Genomic DNA, 18,820 nt, shown 5'->3' with positions numbered 1-18,820 from the left:
ATTCAGTGCGGGTTAACGATTCCAGATTCTAATTTTAGGAATCTGTGTTGTAATTGTTCCTTCACTGTGTGTCAGTTGTGACAAAATTAGAATTAAAATTTTGGTAGTAACTATCGTGAGAATGATTATTAAATGATGTAACTGAGTGACTTTAAAAAGAGATTTTCAATTCATCTGTATTTCATCATTTCAGAACTTTGTTCTGAACCGATTTTGTTGATTTTTTTCGTTTAACATAAAATAACTGTTATTTGGTCCCATAAAAACACATGAAGTTTGGCTCAGCACTTTTTATTTCAAATCGGTTATTATATTTTTGTTGTTAAAAAAATATATTATGCCATTTTTAATCCCTTGTCCAAATAGAACCTATACAAAAAGAAACTCCATCACAATTTAGCCTTAACATCTTCTAGAAGGAAGTTCGCTATATCCTCAGCCATGCAGTCTGGATTGTCTATGTGTACGTCATGGCCGCCGTCGACAATCTTATACCTATAGTTACCGTTGGGCCAAGCCTTTTCGTCCATCACAAACGGTACAGCAGTATACATGCCGAGGTCAATCATTTTTTGAGCGAGAACACAGAACGTCGGAGTGGTTGTTGTTGTGTATATTTTACCTAAACTCTCGCCAGAGAATGGCAACACTGGCATTTCTTTCATGCGCTGGTCGAAAGTGAATCTGTGGAAAAAATATTTATAACTATGTTTTTTAAGTGAAAGGCTATACCTTTCACTTAAAAACTGGTAGACAGAGATGTCCACATTAATTTCAGTCAGCAGCAAATCTTTTAAATGTCCGAGACCGAGATATAAAAAGAGGATGAAAGGTCTTAGACCAACAGTGGTACTGAAACGGATAGAAAAAAAGGTTTTCAAACAATTTTTTTGAGCTACTATAACGTCGGGTTGTTTCTTTATCTTATAGATAATATTTCGGCTTCGATATTTTTGTAAGTTAGGTGCTTTTACATTTTCTAACTTCGTTTTTCATATAAAATGACAAACGATGCAAATACTTGTCCTAAAAATTTGCCTATCATCAGCAAAACTTGAAGAAATATAAAAATCGCAATCACCTATAGAGTCCATCTCCGGCGGGCTCCAGACACCTCTCCAAGACATGTACTGTCGCCTCTTTAGACAACCCTCGAGTCTGCATCATCAAATGCTGAGCCTGCGAAATGTGAAGACAGGAATACAGGATCTGAAACAGCTCTTGATAACTTGACTGACCTTGACCCGACTTTGACTGCAACGATAGCCCAGTGGTTGAGGTCGCCAAGCGAAACCCGCTGAGCGCGACTTGTCGCGGGTTCGACCCGCAGAACAAGCATTTGTGTGATCCACGAATGCTTGTCCTGAGTCTGGGTAGTGACACGGTATCGAATAGAAAGTATCGATACTGTACTCATGAGTAGTATCGATAAAAAAGTATCGTACTCGTAAAAGAATCGACACAAAAGTATCGATACCTCAAAGTATCGAGTTCTTTGCTCAGGCAGGGCCTTCCTAACGTATGGACTAACGTATGGACGTTAGTTTGTCAATGTTAGTTAGTAAGTATTGTCCGTACTGTACCTTCATTCAGTAAGAGAAAATGAAAAAATAGCAAATGGTACATAAATATAAGATAAATAAAAACTATCTGTAAGTAAAGCCACAATTTTTTAGTCTAAAATATTATAAATCCCATTCCTCCTTTGTACAATCGCTCAAGAAAAGAAGTTTGTCGAGCCTTTCTGGCGATAGGCGGTTACGGGTTTTAGTAATTGTACTTCCAGCTACTCAACTTGTCAAAAGTACTTGCTAAGTAAAAGTATTGAAAACAAAGTATCGAGTACAAAAGTATCGGTATCAAATGGAAACCTACTCGATACCATAAAGTATCGATACTTTTTTCGTGTCCCTAAGTCTGGGTGTCTTTGTGCACGTGATTTGAATGTTTGTGAAAACCCCCGCGATAGCTTGATTAAATTCCTTAGTGGACTTTAAGTTGTTGGGACTAATGACGCGACAGCTTCTGATAAAGGCTGACCTACAGGAACTTTTTATTAATAATATAATATAATATTCCACAACTTTCAAACGCCAACTAGTGTCAAACTAAGCAAAGCTTGTATTAAGAGTCCTAGATAACTGATAAACATACTTATATATTTCTAAATACACCAGTACAATTGACATCACACAAACATTTCTCCTGGATAGAAATCGAACCTACGACCTCGGGTACACTTGATAGTTGATAGTATTGCCCAAAATTAAAAAGCTCTAATGAAATAGTTGTATATTTCTAAATACATACATAATATAGATAAATTACACCCAGATACAGAACAAATGATCGTGCTCATCACACAAACATTTGACCTGGGTGGGAATCGAACCCACGACCTCCGGTATAGCAGTCAGGGTCACTAACCACTAGACCAAAAATAGTGGAATTAGAATCCTCTTCGACCATAATCTACCTTTTCATAAGTATACTTCGGCGCTGTGTCCATGCCACTGTTAAACTTGACAAATTTCTCGTCATCGTACATTCTGTAGTAGCTGTGGTACCAGTCGTGCATGCCCGCACGGTCGCATGGCCACGTGTGGTGTGCTGGCACCGGGTCTATCTCCACAACGCGGGTGATATAGCCAGGGTAGGCTATGTTGAAGAACTTCCCTGGGGAAACAGGACACGTTTTTCTGTTTGTTTTGGGTATTGTCCCAAGATGATTTTGTAAACTCTGGTAACGTCTATTGTTACTGTTATTGATTTTTGGATTAACAAGGGGACACGATGAATTAATTAAAAAAAGAAGATTGAGAAAGTTGGTAAATTATTTTGGTAGGTAATAGAAAGTTAGTAAGAAACTTTTTTATGTAGAAGTAGGTAATTGTAAAGATACATAATCACACTAATAATATACATGCGAAGTGTGTGTATGTTTGGTACCTCTATATCTATTTTCACGCGAAAGAGTTTTATAATAATGTTCATATAAAGTGTAGTAAAATGCGTCAAAGTAACGAGAGTTAAAATAGCATATATTTTCAAAATGGCCCCCAGAAATTAAATATAGACGCCAGAGTTTTCCATTAATCAGCAACATGGTTATTAAATGATGCAACGGCTTACTCGCGTGTATTGATCGAGACTGCACGACTAGTTTCAGAACCAACCGGAGTCCTTTATGATGAGGTGACGCGGCGGGGTTCAACTCGCGATCCCGCTGCCACCGACCCCGATAAATACGCGTGAGTAAACAGTTGTATCATTGAATCATTCTCACTTTACTATCAAAATATAGCAACATGGTTATAAAATAAAAGTGAAACCACTCACCAATAGGCACGCCCAACGAATGTCCAATATAAATAAACTTGTCCCATTTAAAATGTTTGACTACAGTCACTACAGTTGGTACAAAGTCTATTACAGTGAACCTGACGCCCTTAGCGAAGTGGTCTGAGCGGCCATTGCCGGGCAGGTCCACGGTGACGTAAAAGAAGGTGGGAGGGAGACGGGAGACCAACGGCCTGAACCCCGTACATACGTCCAACTTCCCGTGACAGAGCAGGACAGGAGGATTCTTTGGGTCGCCCCATGTTAAGGCTGGAAGATGGAGGGTAGTGATAATATTCCGCTACATACAAACAACGCCATCTAGTGTCAAAGTATGCGAAGGTTGTATTATGAGTATTAAGCTACTGATAAATATACTTATGTAGTACTAAATACATAATCAATATAAAAATTACCACGTAATTGAATACGGAATCAGTACACGAATGTTATTCTTCTATTTTAGATGCACAGTTTGACAAGTTTGTTATGTACCACAAATTTACACATTTATATTTTAAACAAATTTTCAGATTCATGTGATTTTTATTATTTATATTTACTACCGTTTTAAAATACCAATGAGCTTGAATTAGATAAAAAAAATAAGATTAAAAATATCGTTAAAAAGTGGCTTACCAGCTAGATTACCCCATGGCGCCTTTATTGTGAGTTCCTTTTCCGGTAGTTTCATCATTGATTTTATGGCACTGAAAACATTATTATAAATATGAATTAAAATAATGTTAAGTTAATAATTAAATAAAAAATAATAATTACTCTATAAGTGATTAAATAAAATCTCATATTAAATGAAAACTGCGAAAAGTTTGCGTAAAATTCAAACATGGCGCCATCTTAGGAAGATATAGGTAACTACCAAGTACTTTTTTATAATAAACATAATAAATATTTTTTCCCACTTGCCTATTTTTGAATAAAGAATATAATTAAATAAGACCCTATTTTTTATACTAAAAACCTTGTAAACTAAACAAATAAAAAATAATAAATTTCTTTTAAATACGATTAGGTCGTGACGTCACTAGTTAACAAATGATTGAGGAACCAAAACAAGATAATAATAACGTTGTTATCTTGTAATCTCTCGTCAACAGAAACGTAACAGAACTATCAAATAAATAAACTATAAAGAGGTTAACAAAATCAATTAAGTGTTTCCAAACAAATATTATCAAACATTTTGTATCAAATACATATTTTTTATTCATAAATATTATGTTATGTCAACTCACGTGCTGAACCGCCACAGCTGTCTCGTCAATTTCATGCCGAAAACCTGTTATCAACTTGATAAAAACATAACCTTCATAAATGGCGGGAATACAGAGTGTTTAAACTGTGCAGTAAAAAGTTTTATACCACTTTAAAAACTGAACGTAATTGCAATTGTGATGTGTGTAAAACATTACACAGTCATTATATTGCTTCTTACTAGGTGGTAGTATTTTATTTAGATAAGTTTAATATTGACTTAGATTCTAATATTACGACTTTATGTTTGAAGGACGTATCAAGCATAGTGTTGTAAATTTAATTTATGCGTATACTAGGACTATGCGATTAACAATAAAGTATTAATGAGACAAGTAAAGTGACTTTTCTTAAACGATTAAGCTTTTCTTAAGCGGTTTCTGCTTATAAACTTCTAAAATATAAGTAGCTTTAACATAAAAAATAAAGGTTTATCAAACATCCTGTTTATTTTACATCTTCATAAATACTTTATTACTATGAGTGCTTAGATAAAGACGTCATAATGACGAAACAAGTTTTAAGTGCTTAGGTCCTTAAATTACCTTTAAATTTTAAGCCAACCGTTCTGTCACTTTTTTTCAGTCGATATCTTTGAATCCTTTTTGATGTTGCGGTTGGTTCAAAATTGTACAATAATTCATTCAACTGTCTGGAAACAACGAAGTTATTAATTGATTATATAATTTGTATAATAACAATCAATTTACATGTATCGCGTGTGGAAGATAAAATTCAGATAAAACTGATAAACTTTGATAATATCCCGAGTGTAAGTGTCGTATGCAATAGGTGTTTCCAAAGGATATGAAGTGACAAATACTTTGTCAACTCAAGCAAAATAATAAACTTTTTTAATAGTATATTCTTTATTCTCTCTACGAATACTACTAAATTCCATTTTATTATTATTTTTGGTGTATCGTATTTTCATCGTAAACATTTCTTATATTACATAATTCCTAGATTTTTTTATGTATCAAAACCGCTCATAAAATAATAGGAGTATTCTATTATTATTTTTAAAAAGTATTTCTGATATCAATCACGTCACTATAACAATTGATAACAAGACGTAAAATGACAGTAACGTCACTAGATCTGTCAGTCATTTTCTGTGCCTCCGACTGTCAGCTGCTCTTATTGTAGACTCGACTTTCGTTTATTTATAGTAAAAGAAAATAAGTGGCTTCAAAGTTTACGAAAATACTGTAAGTTAACTTCACATTTTTTGGCATAATATATCTTTTTTAGGAGACTGTTTTAGATGTATACTTAAAAAACAACCTTGATTTTTCAGAAAAGTGGTACCATAATACAAAATAATGAGTTTATTGGAAAAAGAGTGGTATATAGAAGCTCCGTGGGGCAGGATAGCAAGTAAGTACACTGACATTTATAACTTTATACTTAACTAATACATTTTATGCAAATTAACATTATAAATATGCAGATTGAACTTTGATCTAAATTTATTGCATATTTAAAATATTTATAACTTATTCTTTATCAACGTTTATGGCGGCAGATAAAAAGCGTACGAAATTGATCTAGAATAGTAAATTAGTAACGACTATTGTAATTTCTGAGGATGTTAAGATAAGGAGATGAAACTTATTATAATACATAATTACTTTAAAAAGCCTTGTATTGTTATTGCTATGAGAGAAATAATGCATGATTAAAAAAACACTACTTAACAAAAAAGTTGGGATGGTGTATGCAAGCAACTTTTAATATAATTTCAAGTTAACAAAAGCTTAAAAATAAATGTTTATTATCTAAATCTCTGCTTAGGAACAGATTGTTGCAAGTTTGATATCAAATAAAAAGAAAGAGGTTTATTTATTGTGACATTAATATCATGCAACAATCAACCTTAACAATAATAGAGGAAACAGTTCTCACAATTGTCTTACCTCAAAAATAGAGGTCTGACACCAAACCCACTGAGTGAGATATGTCATAGGTTCAATCCCTGTGTAGGACAAGCACTCGGTGATCCATGAGTGCTTGTCCTCAGCCTGGGTGTCTTTGTGCATGTGACTTCAATGTTTGTGACCCAGTGACATGAGGATTAAATACCAAAAGTTTTATTTAAAAAAAAAACATTTTTAAATAAGAAAAAAAAGGTATAATTATTAATTAAGGCTTCCTGGAAGAGAAGGAGGTTCCTCTTGATGATCTAACCACTGGAAGCTTTTTCCCTGTTCCGGTTGCTGGTTAGACACTACTTTTCCACGTTTTTATGAACTCACTTTCTTGTTTGCATGTTTGTTTGTTTGTCATTCCGGTTGGATTTTTGAAACTCAATTTTGAGCCTTTGGTTTGCTTCAAGCCTGATGACAATGCAATTTTTGATAAGATTTGACATTTAAAAACATGGGTATTTAGATTTTTTAATTTATTAATTTAAGTTTATATTGTTGTAATTAATAAGTATACTTTTTAATATAAGGAATACCATTAAAATATTAATATGATTTTCAGTAATAGCATGGGGTAACTGCACGGACCCACCGGTGTTGCTATGCCACGGCAGTATTGACTCTGCAGTAAGCTTCAGACCACTCGTCAGCTTACTGCCAAAGAACTTTTACTATATCGGTAAATATATTTTGAAAATAATAATTACTAAATAATAGTAAGAATATTAAGGGTGAAGGTTGTGTGATGATCGTGTAAGATATGTAATTCGCGAGGCCCTGGGCGATTGCCCTGTTTGCCACCCCCCCACTGGACACAAGGATAAAATTCCTTAAATCGGGAGTCGTTTTTTTTTAAATATATCTTTGTATCTCCCTTCTTCTTTAGCTTTAGACCTCCCCGGTAACGGCAAGTCGGACCGGTTCCTCCCCGGGCTCATGGTCAGCGTGTTCGACCTGGTGTACTCGCTGCACGCCGTCGTCACGCACTTCCGCTGGAACAAGTTCATTTATATTGGTCACTCTTCCGGGGCTTACTTGGGTAAGGCAACTAAATAAATAAATAAATGCGGACAACATCACATACATTGTTCTGAACCCAAAGTAAGTTGCTAAAGCACTTGTGTTATGGAATTCAGATACAACGAAGGTACCACAAACACACAGACCAGAGACAATGTAGAAATGTAAATTTTTAGCTTAGCAACTTACTTGGGTTCAGAACAATGTATGTAATGTTGTCCGCATTTATTTTTTATTATTATTTAAAAGGTCACACAATCTTGGTGTTGTTTCTGTCTCAAATTTCAGTTTAAAAATTTAACTCTTGCTTTTATGTTTTTAGTATAGATAGCATCATTTCCAAGTGACTGTCTGGCTGATTGACATTTTAGAAACGAAACGGTTCGGAAGATAATTTTGAAAATATAAAATAGGATACCTAATTGCAAAGTTTTGTTTCAAACATGATTATTGCTGCTTTATCTAATATACATAATTATAATCTAATGCAATGACGACACAGTTCAAAATTGCTTAGATATCGGACCCATATTGACGTAGCTAGATGTTGTCCGCATTTATTTATTTACGAGTGCTTTAAAAAAACTCCTATGTATTGTATATAATATTCCAGGTAAGCTGTACAACCTGTGTTACCCAGACGAGATAGACCGGCTCGTAGACCTTGACGCTATCAACTTCACAGCTATTGAACCAGAAAACTTCACCTTATGGTAAGCATAGATAAAGACCACATGTCATAATGTTTGTTACCGTACTCCTCCGAAACGGCTCGACCGATTTTTATGATTTTTTTATGCAGAGTTCTGAGAACCGAATGTTATAAATTTTCATATCCCTGTAAGTGGTGGTCTTGTAGTTTCAAAGTTATGTGCTTCCTAATTTATTAATCTAAGACCCCACTGACAAATGGTGAAGGAATCGCCATCCAGCAGTTAGTGCGGTTGTCTTTGTGTATCTATATAATCAGTGGCGGCCTTAAGGGGTGGCGAACAGGGCAATCGCTCGAGGCCTAGAGGTCGGAGGGGCCTCACGCCCCTAAAATTTTTGAAGTTTATTTAACACTTGTAACGGCAAATTCAAATAAAGTTAGTTAGTTAACTAATTCATAAGTATGACTATCTAAAAAAAAAAGCTCGTTGATTTTTTGAAGTAGCAATGATCTTAAGACCTCGCTCGCTCGGGGCCTCGCAATGGGAGAGGCCGCCGCTATTCAGAAATATATAAGTATGTTAATCACTTATCTAGCACTTATCTAGTACTCATAATACAAGCTTTGCTTAGTTTGATACTAGATGGCGTTGTGTAAATATAGTGAAATATTGATATATCTACTATTTATTATCAAAACCCTTTTCACATTACAGGTACAGAACATGTTTCACAGAGTTCTTTGAGAATTACGAGAAGTTTAACGCGCCCAAAGGGAAGGCGCCGAGGATTAAGTGGACCGAGGTTAGTTATGTTCATCATCGGCCTAGCCTTTTCCCAACTATGTCGGGGATTCAGCTAAGTACCAGTGTTTTACAAGGAGCGACTACCTATCTGACCTCCTCAACCCAGTTACAGGCAAACGATACCCCTTGGTTAGACTGGTTCTCAGACTTTCAAGCTTCTGAATACCTGTAACGACTGTCAAAGATGTAGGAGTAACAACCGGGAACCACAATTTAACGTGCCTTCCGAAACACGGAGGAACTCGTTATGACAAAGATGGTCACCCGTCTACGGACCAACCGCGTCATGCGTAGCTTAACCGCATATGTGATCGATTCTCATATGCGGTTATAGCTTAGCCACGAGCTCAGTTATGTAATTGTCGAAGTGAAACGAAGTTAATAACGAATCAACGATCAAAATAATCAAAAGTTTTCATTTCATATCATTAATATTTTTTGCAAGTTAATTTTGAGGCACTTCTCGATAAGCTAGCAGACTGAAATTTTCATGCTAACTTCAAACCCGATAACAATGCAATCTACAACTATAAAAACGGCTGGACCGATTTGGATAAAAATTCAATGTATTGACATTTAAAAACGTGGGATTTTAGATTTTTTAAAGCTATAATTTATTTTTATTATATGTATCTTTGCCCCATAGGCTCTTAAGACGCTACGTGAGAACCGCCCCACTCTGTCCGCGGAGCAGGCCTCCGCCGTACTGGAGAGACTGACGGAGCCAGCCGGCGAGGGACACATCAGGTAACCATCTAATATGACTTCATGTCCTACTGTTGACGATAAAACCTTTGATAATAGTATTACACTACTTTCACATAACGCCATCTAGTGTCAAAAGCTTGTATTATGAGTACTAGACAAGTGGTAGATACTCGTATTCTTTTTTCGAGATTCGTAGTTCTAAATAGATATTAAAATAGATAGATTGCATCTAGACACAGACATAATTATCGTGATCATCAAAAAATTGTCCTGGGTAGGAGTCGAAGCCAAAACCTCTGAGATATGAGACTTTTTGAATAATGTCATTAGCCAAAAAGAAACACCAATACTGCAACTAGATGGCGCTGTCCGCTCACTTTATTTGACCACCTTATTATAACTTACAGGTACACTTACGACCTCCGAATGAAGCGGTTGATGGCGCCAGCTTACTCGCCAGAACATATTCGTAGACTATACACCAACGTTAAGACGCCCATACTATCTATAGTGTCCAAGGAGTCTCTAGACGCACAGCTGTTTAGAAACACAACCTTCTTACTCGACGAGACACAATATCCCGCCAAAAACCTCAGGTATAGGGAAATTATAGGCGGCCATGATGCTCATATCAGCAGTCCAGAGAATATAGCTACCTTTGTTGGGCAGTTTCTGCTGTTTGGATTAGAGGGTCTCGATAATAAAGCTAAATTATGATTAAGATTTTTTTAACTTAGAAATATATATTGAAAATATTGTCTTTCTTGGTTGTTTAGTGTTGGTCTGGCACAAGAATTTAAAAATAAGACTTGACATTTGACAGTTAAGAATGAGTTGCAAGCAAAGAGGTTGTTTTAAGTTTTTTATATTTCAATGTCTAATGTCCAACTTATATAAATCCTACTATTGGGCACAGACATTTGCCCATGTAAAGAAGATTTGAGCATTTATCTATATATGAAAAGCATAGTCAAAATAACAAGGAAACCCATAGAACACACTCTTAATACTGTCTAGGTCTACGGATTGTCGGGTCTGACCCCTTGCTTCGAGGCCTTATTGCTTTGTTTAAACTACAATTTAGGCCTAGATGTATATATATTTATTACTCTATGCAAGATTGTGTCAAGCATTTTTTAATTTCTTTTAATTTTATTGTGGTCTAGAGAAATAGACCCCCACCATGCCCTCTGAAATGACATATCAAGTGATTTTGTTGTAATTGATAATAGGAAAATAAATAAAGTTACTTAATACAAAATAAAGTCAATTAAATTAGTTCTAAAACAAATATTTGTAAATAAAAGTCGAAGGAATTATGAACATTAAGTAGTTAAGGTTTTTTTATAATTTTTTGGTAAAGGTGATTCAATATATGTGTGTTATATTTATTAATAGAAATATGTTTAACGCAATTATCCTAAAAACAACTACAAGAAAATATTATTGTCTATAGTAAGGCCAACCAGACGAGATAAAGAATGTAAACAAATTTTCAGATGTTCATAACATTTTTATTAGAATAAAATATTATAAAGTTCCAATCTTGACAAAAATGAAGGAATGAACTTGTTCACAACATGACGGACCAAATGTTGACAACTGCCGTACTGACTGCTCTCTTGTACCACGAAACACATAACGACAGCTGTCATCGAACAACTCACGCCTCATGCGCGTACGAGTGATAAGGACAGGGATATTAATCCCTCGCTATCGCAATGTAACTCAGTAGCGGTCCGCTTGTTTACGTTTTTTATCTCGTCTCGTTGGCCTTAGTATAATTAAGTATTAAAAAAACACTCTACATTCCCTTCCTCTATATATTTCTACTTATTATTGCATTTCTTTGTACTTAAGGTATAAAATATATGTTAAATATAAATGAGTGAAATGTTTTATACTTATAATGTTTTATAAAGCAGTGTTTTCACTGAACTTATACATATATGTGACAAATTGGTGGATGTACAGGTTTAAATTGTTATAGGTACAATAAAGTTATCAAAAAAATCATGTTTTTTATTGCTAATCTATACTAATATATAAAGCTGAAGAGTTTGTTTGTTTAAACGCGCTAATCTCAGAAACTAATGGCTCAATATGAATTTTTTGTGTTGAATAGACCATTCATCGAGGAAGGTTTTAGGCTATATAACATCACGCCGCGACTAATAGGAGCGAAGATACAATGGAAAATGTGAAAAAAACGGGGAAAAATATTCATCTTCGAGGGCTTCCGTTCAAAAATTCTAACTTATATCTTCTAACCACGCGGACGAAGTCGCGGGCAAAGCTAGTATTATATAGTTAGTCTTCAAAGACACGCTATTATATACAACGTATTAGAAAGGAATAATTGGATGGATACTCTCGCCTTAAGGAATTTAATCCTTGTGTTGCGGGGATTTTTTATCCTACCTCTCTTATATCATCATCATCATCACCCCATATTCGTCCACAGGTCTGCCCAACTGCACCCCATCGAGATCAATCCTTACTAATATTATAAATGTGAAAGTAACTCTGTCTGTCTGTTTGTCTGTTACGCTTTCACGTCTAAACCACTGAACCGATTTTAATGAAATTTGGTACAGATATAGAGTTGACCTTGAGAAAGAACATAGGATAGTTACTATCCCGGATTTTGAAGAGTTCTGTTGGAAACGCGATATAACCGACCTCGACGCGGGCGAAATCATATATATTTACTACCTGTTGCCCGCGACTCCGTCCGCGTGACCGTCGGTAAAACAGTGCAACGGTATTACAGTACCTACTCAGGTTTGGAACTTCATTAGTGAACCGCTAGATGGCGTTGAAAATATATTTTTTTTTTCTTAATAAAAAGTATCCTATGTTACTCCTAATACCTCCAAGAATATGTGAACGAAGTTTCACGATGATCGGTTGAGTAGTTTTCGCGTGAAAACGTAACAAACAAACTTACATTCACATTTGTGTATTAAAAAAGTAAGGATAAGGTTAAACTTAATAAAACAACTTCTCAACAACAAATCAACATTCGTATAAACTTTATTCCTATCCTACTGGTTATTATTCCTGGGCAGCATGGCGGACAACTGCCCCACAACCTCTACAACCTTGTTCATGACGTCAGTCTGTCTGAGCGCCGCGTCAGCGATCTTGTTTGCCGCGTTAACCATTAACAAGGCCGCGTCCGCCATCTTGTTCTCCGCGTGAACCCTGTTCCTTTCTAATTCTATCACCCATTTTGGAACAGGACTTGTTTGCGGTGGCCCTGAAACAAAACAGCAATTTGAAAGTTGATTTAAGAGTATTTAACAAAAAACTGTTTAGTTTGTAAGATAGATTTCCAATAAAATAGTGGATACGTATTTTTTATTTTATTTCATAAACAAAAAATGAAAAGGATACAGTGATTTATAATCTCGTGTGATGTCACTTAGTAGCAAGTGTTGTTACTAGCCTCCACTGCCATAGATTTCGTCATCTTAAGTGCTTTTAAATTTTATTCTCACTAGAACGCGCTAATCTCAGGAACTACTGGATCAAATTGAAAAATATTTTTGTGTCGAATAGACCATTCATTGAGGAAGGTTTTAGGCTATGTCACTATACCATCACGCTGCGACTAATAGGAGCGAAGATACAATGGAAAATGTGAAAAAAAATAGGGCAGGTATAAATCATAGCTTATATCTTCTAACCACGCGGACGAAGTCGCGGGCAACAGCTAGTTTATAATATAAGTAAGGATTTACTTACTAGATATAGTTGATCTGCATCTTTTGAGTCTTAGTCGCGGTCTCGTTCTGCTAGACCGGGTCGCTTTGGTACTCTCTAAGAAACAAATAATAATGTTTTAAGTAGTTTGACATAACATTTTTTATTCCATTTTTCATTTTCGAGAGGTAGAGGTCACCAAGCTAAACCTACTGAGCGCAAAGTGTCGCGGGTTCGATCCCCGTAGGACAAACGAATGCTTGTCTGAAATCTGAGTGTCTTTGTGCATGAGACTTGAATGTTTTTTATTTTTATTTTTGGGACTTAGCCCGCCACTCATGTACTTCATTGCAACTCCTGTAAGCCAGGATCTACAATGAAACCAACGAAAACCACCGAAACACTTAAGTTTGGTGTGCCCCAGGGGGAAACAATTAACCGTGGTTTCTTAGGTTTACGCGAATGTTAGACATTGAATTGAAACTACTTTTACGGATTTTATCGCGGTTTAATTTTAGATTTTAGCTGCCCGTAACCATGACACCTGCAAAGGTGTCGAAACGTCGGGAACTAAAATCTAAAATTAAACCGCGATAAAATCCGTAAAAGTATTTTCATTTCAACAATTAACTGCCTTGGAACCCGTAACGAAATTAAATAGAAATAGTAAAAAGGGGGGGGGGGGTTCCTGTATGGCAAGAGTTGTTTTTCTTTTAAGATAAAGATATTATTGTGATAATCACCTGCATGTATTGAACTGGTTTCCTCTTGTCCATCATTCGATTCTAAACTGGCGACAGAATTTGATGGTGATAGTAATTCTGATTTTTCTGAAAAAAAAAAACATTGTATTTCTTCTATTAATTATATTCAATTCAAGTTGACTGAATCATCACACCCCTGGACAGAAATCGCAAAAGATGGGGAGGTTTGGAAGAGAAAGGTGACCTCTGCCCAGCAGTGGGATCTAAAACAGAATTATTGAATACTCGCGCGTCTTCATAGGGATTGCCCTTCTATGTCAGGATCCAGTTGGATTCAGCGTCAACTCATTATTATACAATATAATAAAATATTCAACAACTTTCACCCAACGCCATCTAGTCTCAAACTAAGCAAAGGTTGTATTATGTACTAGACAACTAATAAACATGTGTAATGTTAAAGAGTTTCTGGATGAAAAAATATTTGATTAAGTAAATGTTTAATTTTTCTTTTTATATTTATATTACTTAAAATTTTGTAGATTCATAATTATTATAATTCTTTTTTTTTGTATACAAATATTTGCATGCCATGGCAAGTGGCAAACATGTTTTTAAGCACATACCTAATGTAATGTCATCCTACATGCATGCACCTGCGTGTGTATGTATGTATACACATGTTTATCGCAAATAAATGATTCTTATTCTTATATATTTCTAAATACATACATAATATAGATAAATTACACCCAGACACAGAAAAAAATATCGTGCTCATCAAAAATATTTGTCCTGGGTGGGAATCGAACCCACGACCTCCGGTATAGTAGTCAGTGTCACTAACCACTAGACCAACAGGCCCGTCATTTAAGATAAAGATATATTTATTTGTAAGAATATAGTCATTAAGATGTTACAAAAATTTCGCTCCATAATATTCTACCGTTTCCGGCGTACAAATATTAGGAATATATGTATAAGTATGTTTATCAGTTGTCTAGTACATAATACAACCTTTGCTTAGTTTCAGACTAGATGGCGCTGTGTGAAAGTTGTCGAATATTATATTAATGCTTTTGGTAATTTAACCTGTTATAAATTAAATACTTACCTATAACGACATCTGAAGTCATTAGATTATGTTCTGACGACCCGTAGACTACTGGATGCGATTCCTGAAAACAAAATGATTATATCTTAATCAGCGTAGACAGACAGACAGCGTAGACAAAAATCCCTCGTCTGCACATACCCTTAGTATGTGCAGACGAGGGATTTTTGTCCGCGTACTTTTTAACCCCCGACGCAAAAACGAAGGGGTGTTATAAGTTTGACGTGTGTGTGTATGTGTCTGTCTGTGGCATCGTAGCTTAATGCGGTTGGCGTAGATTTTAATGCGGTTTTTTTTTGTTTTAAAGGTATATCAGTCGAGAGTGTTCTTGGCTGTTTAGCGGAAATCAGTTTAGGTCGTTTGTTAGATGTGATAGGAATGTAACAAGCTCAGTTTACTTGCAAGCATCATTCTCATTATTTTCATGTTTCTAATTAGGTCGGGGGTTTTAAATTTTTCAATTCGCTAAAACAGATCGCTTACAACTGCATCGAGTAAAGCAAACGGGGGATTAAAAGTACCGCGTACAAAACGTCGCCCGAATAATTGAGGGCATGCCGGGAGCGGACCGGACCAAAGTACGGGGCAGGGCCGGTTTTATGGGCCCCGGGGCAACAAAGGAATGGAGGCCCCCTTGGTCCAAATTATTTTCATTCGTGAAAAAATAATCGAGCTTTTAGATGCCTACCAATAATTTGGGCTTTAAAAAAAATCGGGAGTGGCAGAGGCACTGGCCTAAAGTGCCTTATGGATAATACGGCACTGGTACGGGGGAGTCCCCGAAAGAAATAGCACTCTTGTGACTTGGCGAAGCAACGCACATGGAAGCCTTTAGTCTGCGTTGCTTCGCCTTGTTTCGGGCAACATATGATCGGACGCTGCGTGCGTTGAGCTCGCTGTTAATTCGCGGCGAACTTTTTATCCGCGGAGTACCTATATTCTTTTCTACACCGAGGAGGAAAGTCCGTCGTCGCGGCCATAAGAGTCTGACACTACCCGTTCCCTCCCCCGAGGAGGCAGGTGTCCATGAGGATACCTCTAGTAACTAAAAACCTTCATACACACATACCTACATACATACTCACAGATCAAACTCAGAACCTCATTACACGCTTTTTATTAGCTTCACCTGTATGTTTGTAACCGACTTCTTTGGGCGCGATTTTGACCCAATTTAAACGGCCAGATTTCGTTCAAACTTTGTAAAAAGCGTGGGGTGCTTTTTAAGATATTATCGAAATGATAATCACTCTACTCATATCTGTCAATAAAATATCTACATATAACCATTGACACCATGCAACCCACGCTTTTTTTTAATTTTTTTTTTTACTCATTTACTATTATTAACTATTATTTTTTACTATTATTAATTTATATTCATTGAAATTTTTAACACTATTTTCTTAATTTAAATTTATTTTCTATTTTTTAGTTCAGTTTTCTCTAAAAATCGTGATGTGGATATGTTTGGCCTGTTGGTCTAGTGGTGAGTGGCCCTGACTGCTATACCGGAGGTCGTGGGTTCGATTCCCACTCAGGACAAATGTTTGTGTGATGAGCATGATCATTTGTTCTGTGTCTGGGTGTAATTTATCTATAATATTGCATATAATATGTACATATTTAGAAATATATAAGTATGTTTATCAGTTGTCTAGCCTGTACCTATAATACAAGCTTTGTTTGCTTAGTTTGAGACTAGATGGCGCTGTGTGAAAGTTGTGGAATATTGTGGAATATGACTAAACTTACAAATACAGGTGGTCCTCGCTCTCCGATGATGGCCAACACCTTCTTGTCAACATCTGACAAGTCTTGGTTGTTTGTTCCGTCTAAGGAGGCCTGCTTCCATCGTGCCAATCTCGTTTTGCTTTTATGTTTTAAATCTGCCCAGTACTGAAACAAAATATATAAGTCTAGGTATAGTTACCGGCACGGATCTTGAGCGCTGACCTTCACCTGCGCAGAAGTGATTTTTTGGGTCCCTTTTGACGTATGAAGAATGGCGCGGGGCGTACTAAAGTGCAGTGATTGTCCCGCAGCGCATCGCGTCATAGCCGTCACTCGTGATTGGTTGAAATTCGTTCTTTGCTGCAGTTGCATGCATCACAAGACGACGAGTACGCACATTTGATTGGCGTTTTATTTTACGATGCGCAAAGTGATCCCCACTCTCTCGCCGAGCGCTCAAGATCCGTGCCGGTAACTATAGTTACAGGTGGAGTATACTTTAGAGTAAATATACGACTCCTGCAGTGAGGAATGTAATGCTTTTGTCGCGGGGGTTTCACAAACATATAAATCACGGTCACAAAGACACCCAGACTCGGAACAAGCAGTCGTGGATTACAAATGCTTGCGCTACGCGGTGATCGAACCCGCGACACGACGCGCTCAGTGGCTTTGGCATGATGACCTCAATGGACCCCAATTGGTGCCAATAAAACTCGTCAAAATCGGTCCAGCCATTTCAGAGAGTAGTCGTAACAGACCGACAGACACATATTGACAATAATTTTGGTGCATATAGATCACGCACATAGTAAAATCAGTTATTTCCGTATTACAAAAAGACTCTCCAATATTATCTATTGTATATTTTACCTTTTTCCATCGCTCACCAGACTTAGACGAGCCAGTTTCGTACGAATTAAGTTTTTTGGCTAAATCGTTCCATTGTTTGTCGACTATTTCCTTAGACCGTGTACCACGACATTCCCCGGAGACCAGGCCGGAATGCTCAGCTAGATATTCAAGGAGTTCGTCTAGCTGTGCGTTTGATACTCTGTGCTCCATATTTTACTGAAATACGTAATTTTTTAGTTAGATAGAAGAAAAATAGAGAGAAAACAGTTTCATTTCAGACTTTTTAGCAAACATCAAGTTTTTGCTTTGCAGGTAGGTAAATATCGATACGATATACGTCGATCTTTATCGAATTTTCCCACCACGAAAGCTTATTTAAAAAAAAGAGGCGCGAAAAAAAGATCGATTACACAGACAAATGTGCCTTTCTCATTTAATAAATATGAACTAAATGGTATTTATATAAAAAAAATAACTTGTGACCTAAAGTAGTATCGATAAAAAAGTAAATAAACTACTATTATTTTATTCAAGTACTTTACATGCTACAAAAAGCATAAAAAGCAGGCTACATTTTTATGCCGAAAATCATCGATTCGTCCACAGCCATATTTTGTTGTTTAAAATCAATACGCATGAAAAATGCCGAAGAGTTTGTCAAAAATAATACAAACAAACCTTATTACCTATTCTGGTTACAATAATTGCTACTATGTTGTTCCGAGCGCTAGCATCGCAGCGATAACTGCATACTAGCAACTAGCCATCGGCAGACGATTTTTAGATTGCGATACCGATCGTACGATGATTGCGCGACATACACGCCAGTTTTGTTGATTGATAACTTAAATATTGAAAACTGGTTTAAAACATAATATGTGTTCTTAAATACAACGCTGAGGAACTCACAAATGCGATATCACAATCGATTTGCAAATGCAAACGCAATGCACACACGTAGTGAAACTGTGAAAGTGA

General features: G+C 36.2%; 3 protein-coding genes across 5 annotated transcripts; 1 reads left to right on the top strand and 2 right to left on the bottom strand.

Moving 5' to 3' along the window:
• Positions 1 to 275: 275 nt before the first annotated feature.
• LOC113492367 (serine hydrolase-like protein) lies at positions 276 to 5,241 on the bottom strand. Of its 2 annotated transcripts, XM_026869848.1 has the most exons (7): positions 5,160 to 5,241; positions 4,596 to 4,649; positions 3,979 to 4,049; positions 3,340 to 3,609; positions 2,477 to 2,676; positions 1,082 to 1,179; positions 276 to 684 (listed from the first exon to the last, which is right to left on the bottom strand). In XM_026869848.1, exons 2-7 carry the CDS (start codon positions 4,628 to 4,630, stop codon positions 390 to 392), a joined length of 969 nt encoding a protein of 322 aa, XP_026725649.1. In that variant the 5' UTR covers positions 4,631 to 4,649; positions 5,160 to 5,241; the 3' UTR covers positions 276 to 389. The 2 variants fall into 2 exon arrangements, with proteins under 2 accessions (XP_026725649.1, XP_026725647.1); XM_026869846.1 differs by lacking the exon at positions 5,160 to 5,241 and having other exon boundaries at positions 4,596 to 4,774.
• Positions 5,242 to 5,705: 464 nt separating this feature from the next.
• On the top strand, positions 5,706 to 10,740 carry LOC113492368 (serine hydrolase-like protein 2). Its single transcript, XM_026869849.1, has 8 exons — positions 5,706 to 5,825; positions 5,915 to 5,994; positions 7,105 to 7,221; positions 7,429 to 7,581; positions 8,176 to 8,275; positions 8,930 to 9,017; positions 9,666 to 9,766; positions 10,135 to 10,740. The coding sequence occupies exons 2-8, from the start codon at positions 5,940 to 5,942 to the stop codon at positions 10,442 to 10,444; spliced, it is 924 nt and encodes a 307-aa protein (XP_026725650.1). The 5' UTR covers positions 5,706 to 5,825; positions 5,915 to 5,939; the 3' UTR covers positions 10,445 to 10,740.
• Positions 10,741 to 12,734: 1,994 nt separating this feature from the next.
• Positions 12,735 to 18,796, bottom strand: LOC113492364. 2 transcript variants are annotated; one of them, XM_026869841.1, is made up of 7 exons: positions 18,521 to 18,796; positions 17,861 to 18,058; positions 17,009 to 17,152; positions 15,254 to 15,317; positions 14,179 to 14,265; positions 13,478 to 13,552; positions 12,735 to 12,989 (listed from the first exon to the last, which is right to left on the bottom strand). In XM_026869841.1, exons 2-7 carry the CDS (start codon positions 18,050 to 18,052, stop codon positions 12,775 to 12,777), a joined length of 777 nt encoding a protein of 258 aa, XP_026725642.1. In that variant the 5' UTR covers positions 18,053 to 18,058; positions 18,521 to 18,796; the 3' UTR covers positions 12,735 to 12,774. The 2 variants fall into 2 exon arrangements, with proteins under 2 accessions (XP_026725642.1, XP_026725641.1); XM_026869840.1 differs by having other exon boundaries at positions 18,529 to 18,795.
• Positions 18,797 to 18,820: the final 24 nt, after the last annotated feature.

Source organism: Trichoplusia ni, chromosome 3 (assembly GCF_003590095.1).
Source record: "Trichoplusia ni isolate ovarian cell line Hi5 chromosome 3, tn1, whole genome shotgun sequence".
Taxonomy (NCBI): domain Eukaryota; kingdom Metazoa; phylum Arthropoda; class Insecta; order Lepidoptera; family Noctuidae; genus Trichoplusia; species Trichoplusia ni.
This window is presented reverse-complemented; position numbering and strand designations above follow the sequence as displayed.